At 37.9% G+C, this 9236-nt stretch overlaps 1 protein-coding gene across 2 annotated transcripts in view; it reads left to right on the forward strand.

Annotated features, from left to right (window-relative positions):
* The window catches only part of SORBS2 (sorbin and SH3 domain containing 2), a 147081-nt gene that overhangs the window by 109301 nt on the left and 28544 nt on the right, over positions 1–9236 (forward strand). For both annotated transcript variants that reach the window (XM_009330659.1, XM_009330660.1), the window contains 2 exons: positions 6652–6704; positions 7397–7584. In XM_009330659.1, the coding sequence (XP_009328934.1) occupies positions 6652–6704; positions 7397–7584 (241 nt within the window). The remainder of the gene's footprint in view (positions 1–6651; positions 6705–7396; positions 7585–9236) is intronic.

Below are 9236 nucleotides of genomic sequence, written 5' to 3' on the forward strand. Positions count from 1 at the left end.
TTATTATCCTAGGAACTGTGAGTCTGTATCCCCAAAACTTCTCAGAGATTAACACTCAGAATTACACAACAGCCCATACGTCTCTAACTCTGACAAATTCCCACTTCTTCAGAGTTGGGCAACTGCATTGCTTTCAGACACAATTAATACACCAGCACAGTAGTATTTTTTAGTTAAAATACCTGACTGCAAATTCTACATGTCAGGTGAAAGCCTTTGTGGCTAAGCTATCATTTCTCCAATTAAGTATTTATGACTAAGGTTGCTAATCAGGAAATACAGCAATTAATAATCCTGTTGTAAATTTATAACTGCAGGATTGGCAGTCACTGTCATTACTGCAAATAAAATGCATCAAGATCAGGTGGTGGGCTGTCATTGCCCTACTCTGAGTGGGAGAGATTCAGGCTTTGATTCCTTCTCCCTTCCCTCCCCATTTTTAGAGTGTTAAGGCAAAAGTCAGTGAATCCTGTAATGACAACTTTACTTCATATGGTGGCTTTACTTCGTTCATATTTGCGATTCACTCTCATCTTCTGTAGCCTCTCCAAAAATTAAACGCAAATCGTGGCCTTAAATTGTTAATTGTTTGCAAGTTAGTCCGGTTTGGTTTTAAGCTCTGTAAATCTGGAAAAACCTCGTGGTTGTGAAACTGGGGCCCAGTTCTCCAAGACAATAAGCTTCTAGGCCTTCACTCATACTTGAGAGTACTCTATATATCAGAAAAGACAATTTAAAAGCCCTAGCATGATTATTTGAAATATTATCATGTTCAGTAGGCCTGGGTAAAACAGCTATTAAGTAATACTGGTTTTCTCTTTGTTTAATTTACAAAGACACTTATCTTTTATTTTGAAACTTTTAAAATCTTTGAATATGATAAATCATGTTCACAAACTACAGCAAATTAAATATTTTTCTAAAGGGGGGGGGGATATTCCAAATAACTTGTTAAAGTGTTAGAACCATCATGCAAACAAGCCTGCTTCTTGTTTACAGCTTTTGCCTACTTTTCCTAACTTCATTTTCAGTCACCATTAAAGCCTTGATGCATGAAAACAACCTAAACATTGGCTTAATTGTAAATATATATATGGTTTTTTGAGTAGAACCGAATCAAAATATTCAACAAAGTCTGTATTTGGTAGTCTGGGGTAGTTGTCTCCAATATTTAATTATTTTGTCAGGCAGCCTTTATCCATATAGGGCAGTCTTGAATATTCTGGAAGATGCCTAATTAGCTTTGGAGATGGAGGAGTGGGGGAGATGTGTTCTCTTTGGCCACCTGGAAGTGGCTTGGAGGGATCATGGGTCAATAAATGCCCCAGAGCTGATAGGACAGCTGCAAACAGCGGTACCCACTCTTGGCAGTAACACACAGCCATATCCACTGTTTGCTTTCACCTTTTACCTATGATGTGCCATATCAGGGCAGCCCTACCTGTGGGTAGAAGGTATAAACTCCACACAGCCTATATATGATAACGTATGCCTGTCGTAAAAATTAGTATTGTAGAATGTGCAATATACAGTATCTTTCATATAGAAAAAACTTCAAAGAAGGCATCAAAGAAAGGGCAAAAGGGCAAGTTACATCCGAGGTGTTAAGAGTATGTTAAAGGACGGAAAGCAAAAGCCATATAGTAACCCAGCAGTAAATTTTGGCATGACACACACTTCTTGCTGTCTTAGGCTGATCACTAACACACTATTTATGGCCTGGGGAATGCTGTGGATAAAGAAGTTCTCTACGGTTTGGTTTCAGTTGTGTGATTTACCCATTGCCTTCCATAGGAGGCAATGGGGATCTACACTACCCTTGGGATTTACATCATGGTCTGCGTAGCCCTGGAGCCATTACAAGTGATGGAAAGTAATCACTCATGGCTCTTTGGCCAGTGTCATGTGACAGATGGTCTCGGTCCAGTCTTTAGTGGAAGGGGTTGGGTTGGCACCTGCGCAAGAAACCCTGCAATGACAATTAATCTGCAATGTTTGTATCATCTCATGCAACAATTCTAACAGAGATCACCTGTGAGCCCGAGTTTCCTTCCTCTGCTGGTACCGGACCATGGCAGTGACTGGTCAACAGCGATGAGGTTGATAGTTGTGGCCAGTTTTGAAGTAAGACTCTGACGTTTTCCAGAACAGGCTCAATGTGTGTTTTGTGGGTAGCGCAGGGAAGCACACAGACCTGAGGCCTTTGCTTCACGCTGTTGTGTAGAAATGTGAGGAGAACTGTGGTTACACCAGCTGTTGGTGTGAGCAACTCTGCTGCTGGCTTCTACGGTTTTATTGCCGACAGAGCTCATGATGTTAGATATTTATATTAAAATCACTGAAGTTGGATAGTGATGGGAGAATTGTCATGAAGTAGTTTTCAGCTTTCAGAGGATGTAAAGAAAAACTTGAAAATATGAAGTGTATGAACAGTAAAGACTCGGGAATAAATACCTTCTTCAGAATATATTTTAAAAAAGAAATACCATGATATTTTGTTTAGACAGAATAGGTAACAGTAATGCACTCATCATGAGCCCCATACACATTCTAAATACTGAGAAATAAAATAGGGATAATTTCCTAAGTGCTAATAGCAGGTTTATGATCTGTCTGAGAATATCTAATCATCAGCACACCTCTATAACAGAACTGGCTCCAAGACACAGGCTTCTATTTAATCTGCCTGTGGAAAGGTGGTTTGACTCTTTATTCCTTTCCTAGAGCAGATGGTATGGTTTTGTTTCACAGTACCCCTTCTCTCTAATGTTTAAGCCCATTGACTTTATGAGCTAGGTTACAGTACTTAAAATACTTCGGTCAACAGTTGTCTATTTCTGTTCTTCATATGCAAATCCACAAATCAGTTTTTATTTTACAGTGTCATACCTAGCTTGTTTATCACTTAAGAACAATGCAATGACGATTAAAAAAAAAAAAAACAATCTTTGAAATCTGTGTTTTGCTAGGAAAATGAAACTTGTAAGAAATAATTTCACATTTGTTTGCAGAAAAAATAGGTTGGTTTTAGCAAATTTAGCAAATAAAAATGAGAGGCTGTGATAAAACTCGATTGTATTCCACGGTCTTGTGTACTCTCCCATCATGGAAAAAATCATACGTGGAGCACCACTGCACAGAAAGCCACCTGGGAAAGGGATACATCATTGTATGAGTGAGGCAAACCTTCACTGATGGAAACACCTAACACTGGGAGAAGCTGGGCACATGATCAGTAATGTTGGTAGTCTTCTTCCAACAGGCCGTTGCTACAGCAGACCTGCCCCACTGAGAGCGCCATCCTCTTGACATCACTGATGCACACTTCCCAGTTCCTTGAGAATGTGGGCTACATACCACTACCTCACCTTGCTCCTCTTGGTAACAGCTTAATTCCCAGATTGTGTGAAGATCTCTCATACACAGGCTGCAAATTGCAGATCAGTGTTGCTTGAGGACATGTTAATTTACAAAGAATAAACACAATAGTAATTCCTAGCAGGTGGATATATTGCTATTGACAACTATTTTAATGCCACTTTCTACTTCCTACGGTAGTGCACACACTGTGGGTTGCATGCATGTCGTTACTTACTGTAAATGAGACGCAGATGAATAGAGGAGATCGTTTCTCCTCTATTATGTCTGGAGGTTGTATTGGATGAGCTGAAAATGACTGCATGACAAGTAGCCCTTTTTTTTAGCATAGCACTAAAGTAATTTTTGGAGCTTTTATTTCTAGCTCCCCTCTTTCGTCCATAGCATAAGTCACTGGAGCAGAGTTGTATGTTGCCAGAACTTGAGCATCAGTTTCCACAACCTGAAAATCCATGATACAGTGCAGCAGTGGAAGGATAAGGATGAGAAAAAAAGGAAATCTATTCTTTTGGTTTCCCATTTTATTACAAAACAAAATATTTGTCATACAGAACAATGTAGCGCATTACAACAGAATCACGTTTGTTGTTTGGAGGCAGTTTCAGAGGTTTGGGGCTAATTGAGCTCTGATGGGAACAATTTAACAGTATCCATCAGGTAAGAATTGCAGCAGCAGCAGAGAAATTGCCTCAGCTTTGCCTCTAACATGGTGACAGAATATTAAAAAAGAGACTTTAAAGTCTCGCAAAGACACATCACTTCTAGAGCGCATGACTCTTAATTAGAGGTATTACCTGAGCCTTGCATTGTTTCCATTCTGAAGAGATGCAAAGACTAGCAAGTTTAAACACACAAACTACTAAAACAATGAAGTGGTACAATCGTCATGGTTTCATGATTTAGCCCAGTAGTTTATTTCATTTCAAAATAAATAGGAAGAAAACAGAGAAGTAGTTATAACCAAAACCTTGGGTTTCCTTTTTTCCTAGACATGTGCTTTCTTTGAGATTTCCCCCACAATGAAATGCACGTGAGAGTTTGTGGGATGAAAGCATGCCATGTTGAACTGTCCAAGATCACCAAGAAGCTTTGAAATAGGCCAGAAACAAATTCCTTCAATTACAGGCCAGTTCCTATGCTTTCTCTTGGTGAAACATCAGAGTTGCCATAACCCTGTTTGCCAACGTTACAACCCAATGTTGTTTTCAAAATTTGTTGCTTTCAAAATTTCTGTTGAAATCAAGAGGAACAAGAGCTGTGCACAAACACTGCTAATAGGATACAGCTCATACTCATAATGCTTGATCTAACAGAAATCCATGTTAGAGCTAGTTCTGCCACAGTGTTTTACAAGTTAAGCCAAGTATGACTTGAGAGAAGTATCAGGAACCTAGTTCTGCCATTGCTGGTGGTCAGGTTTATGCTACTGGTTTTTGCAGTGAGCATATTCTTTATAGATCACTTATCCCAGATTTGTAATCTCACTTGAGGAGGGATTCTACTTCTGTGTTTATACAGCAAGTGATTCTGATCCAGACTGGAGCGTATGAACATAACAGTGTTTAACAGTGAGAATAATAGTAGTAGTAAGTAGTAACACAGAAGAAATACTTGAATACTTGTCCACAAAGCAAAGACATTTCTGTTTAGAAAAAATAAACATTTTGAAACCCTATGCAGAGATCACTTTAAATAAGTTATAGAGGACTTACTTTCTCTGGAAAGTAACTTTAAAGTCTTTGAATGATTAACATCTTTTAACTGTTTACATCTCAGCTGCCATTTTTACCAAAAGCCTGAAAGTTTTTTTTTCTGATTTTTGATGCGATTTAAATTAAACTACAGTTAAAAATTACTGAGAAAATCGGAATGATCTTAGCTCAAGTTTTAGATAACATTTGATCCATATTGTATCATGTTTGTGTGTTTCTCCCTGCCTCACAGTATAATAAATCTCAGTATAATCCAGAAATCAAAACTTCAGTTAGTGTCCTGATGGGATCACTTGGTATGTGATGCAGGTCTTAAATAACGAAGCCTACTAACAAATGAGCTCTAACTGAACAATCGTATTGTCTTTATAGTGCCCCACCTGTAAAAGTAGTTCAACAGTTATGCTAGAATGTCATTTAAAGTATGCAGTCTCATGAAATCTCTTCATAAATATTCTTAGACTACAGGTGCCTTCTAGAAGTATACGTGTCACTTTACAAATCTGGGTGAAGTCCTATTCATGAACTTGCAATTCAAATCACTGGGAAAAAAGAATACCTAACAAAAAAAGCACTTACACAGGCCATGAGTGCTATTACTTCTGCAGTCCTTCTGTACAGAGAAAAGTCTGTAAAGATTTTTCCGTGCAGAGAAAAAGTCTAGAAAGCTTCTATGGAGAGAGAAAAATAGCTCCTGCAGCTTACGAAGCTGTATGATAGCTCTATTTCCAGTCCATCAGGTTAGCTCTGAAATGACATGCCAGGGACTTAAAACAAGTTTAACTTTTGAACCACATTGCTTTGTACCCATGAAGAAATACCAGGGACCATGCAGTTTGTTCTAAATTCATATGTCGTTACCAGAATTGTATTACCTAATTCTGACTGGAGGCTTGAAATGTATGAAATGATTGATTTATAATTAGTGGTCATTTAAGGTTGACTTTGTATTAATAATAAAATTAGGGAGCAGTACTCCATTCCATCTTCCAAGGTTCGTGCAGTAGCTACTACCATAACTCTATAGGCAATAACTAATTTTCTGTGATAAGAACTGTTTTTACCAGGAATATAAGGTGGTCAACAACTGGCCGCAAACATCATGGCATTTACAAAAGTTTCTGGCTACAATTGATTGTGGGATTTTGGTGAGTAATTCCAGGGGAGGAGAAGGTCTGCAGACCTCGCTTGCGCATGAAGGAATTATTTTCAGATTTTTATGGTCTTATAATAAAAGTTCATTTCAGCTGTTTTGTATCTATTTTTGAAAAGGGTATAGAGAAGCATGACTTTGGATCATTATTTGGTAGTGCTTTAAAAGAAAAAACATTACTGAAGTAGAATATGAAATGAAATCTAGTGATGCTTTTTAAAATCTGCATAACTATTCTCATGAAATATTGCAGTATCTATGCTGGAGTGCCCAGGATGTTAATCATCATAGTCTGTTGTTATAGGATTTGTCACAGAGTAACAATCGTAATCAAACATGATAAGCAGAAATCGTTCACCCTTTTTTCAGTTACAGATGTATAACAGATTCATATATTTGTTTTCACAGACTTCCTTATATCATCACTATTCAACAGACAAAGGCCTGGACAGGCCCTCTAGGTAAGAAATACAATATATGATTTCAGCAGACACAGATTATCCAGCCCGAGGGCTTTCTTTGTGACCCGAAGCCAGCAGATGCTACGAAGAGTCAGATTTTAACATTCACCTTGTAAGCTACTGACAAAATAGAGAGATGCATGGAGAGGATGTTCATATTTTGATACTGAAGTGTAATCTTACTTTTGTTTTACAAGGACTTAGTGTTTACATTCAAGATAACCATGCTGTATTCTGGACCTTTCCACTAACATCCCTGAGCTTCTGTCTCAACTGCAGCCATCTATCATCTAACCTTACTGCCTGCAGCACTTTCAGTGCTGTTTCCCTAAGCATGCTACCTCATCTGTTCTCGGTCTCTGTCTTTTTCCTATCTTTGCGCTGAGCTTCTAGTACCAAAAAATAGTCTAAAAAAACTTGATGCGTTTATTTCAAAGCCTTCACTATGAAAATGACAGCAATTTTGTTGCTTTAACTTTAAAACAATCAGGTGAAGAAGAAATTCAGCTTTTCTCTGTGAAATATGCTGTAAGATGTCTGAGACCAGTGCTTCTCCCCTTTACATGTTTTTGATGTAATTGTTCTGGCATTGTTTAATCTATAAACCAATAATATAATTATGAGCTTACTTTTTAAATTCCTGAATTCTGATCTCAGGATTAGACTGCTGCTAATACTGCTTATTTCTGTAGTTCTGCAAGTACTGCGAGTGACTACAGAAAAAGAAGGAAGTCAGAACCTGCTGTAAGTCATCAGAGGGTGCACAGTGATCAGAATGCAAACAGGCCTAGCCTGGGCCGTACAGATACACAAGGCCCATATACCACCCTTAGAAAGCCTTTAACTAGCTCGTCTCCTTCATCTCCATCAAGAGCAAAAGGTAAGAGGAGAGCATATTTGTTAGCAGAAAACCACTGATACGTTGTACAATACATTGGTGGTAAATGCAGCTGTCTACTGTTGCTCAGTGCACCTCACTTGGAGATTTACTATATGAAGCAACACCTTTGGGCCTTTTGTGAAAGGCTAACTTGTTTACTCTTACATGTGTAATTTTAAGCTGAAAAGCTGGATTTGTAACAAGGATTTTCCAGTGTCAACTGCTTATTCTAACAAAAGAAAATTGACTAAATGAAGACTATGATTTGTACAATATATAAACCCACAAAGTTTATTAACTCCACTATTCTCTTACTAGATTATTGTGATTTTAAAACTGTTTTCAGTATATACAGAAAGTAAATCAAGACGAATAGCATGTAAGATTAAAGATGTGTTTCCAGAAGAGTAGACCTTTCAAATCTATAGCTGATGTCTTAGACATTGTCAGCTATCAGGACCTAATTTAATCAAGCAAACATCCATAGTCTGATTTTTGATTTTGTAAATCCTTGAAGTATTTAGTACAGCATATACAATCTGATTAGGTTCTTTTTCCAAGTAACTCACCGTCCCATTACTGTTCTCCATGTCTTTCCAGAAAAGAGATACTTGAATCAGTTGTTGGTTTGGGTTTGGGGTTTTGGGTGGGTTTTTTTAGCAAGACAAAAGTAAAACATATGTTTTTCCAGTAAAACATACGATGGAAGTAATACACAGAGTAATGTCGTATACAATACGTCTCCTTCTGTTTAAGTTATTATTCTTCATTTAATTGCTGTATTTTGTAGCTATACTTTCTAATCAGCCTATAGCTGTATTAGGGACTGTATAAACCTTTGTAAAAGTCAATTCCCATTGAAAAGAACGTAATTTCCAGGCTGCAACAGAATGCATCAAAGAAAAGCAGTGAAGAATATTAAGAGTGAAGTGATGGAAAAGCAAATGTATTTTAAACCCAGCGTTACAGCGGTAATTTAAAAAGTGGGTAAACTCATCCATTTGGTGTACCAGGCCAGGCAGTGAAAAGTTGGTAAACTCCATTTACCTGCATTTACCTTTGACTGCATCACCGATAATGAGCACTTACCATGACTTAAACACCTGCCGTGTTTGAAAATCCTTCCTTTAAGAACATCAACCACAGCTAACTAACCTTTGGAAGGTGACCTAGCTGTGTCACTCCGTTCTCTCCCAGCATTATGAAACCTACTAGAATGTTACTTTTTCTTGGAATTAACCATTTTGTTAAAGAAGCAGCACATTATAAGCTGTTTGATCAGCATGGATTTTGAACTCAAACGTTTCAGTTTCTGATTCAGATTCAAGTTGTTCTTCTAGAAAGCAGATTGAGCTGTTTGAAGCATGTGTCCTGAACTGAATGGTGCCAGCTGAGACCATTTTTGAAAGTTCAGTGCAAGTATGAAAGATCACAGTTCCAAATTTGTCTCATAGTGACTTCTAGATCTAGCATGCACATAAAAGCATGTCTTAAAACTTGCTTGAAAACTCAGGCTTTGTTATGGAAGTCAAGCTAAGGGTTATTGTTTCTTCTACATGCTGGTTAGGCTCAGTAAACTGACACATCTTCCTTTACACCCATACAGCAGCTCCTCAGCCACCTTGTTCTGCCCTCTATAAGCTGTAGAAAAC

The sequence above is a fragment of the Pygoscelis adeliae genome, unplaced genomic scaffold (genome assembly GCF_000699105.1).
Source record: "Pygoscelis adeliae isolate BGI_AS28 unplaced genomic scaffold, ASM69910v1 Scaffold167, whole genome shotgun sequence".
Lineage (NCBI taxonomy): Eukaryota > Metazoa > Chordata > Aves > Sphenisciformes > Spheniscidae > Pygoscelis > Pygoscelis adeliae.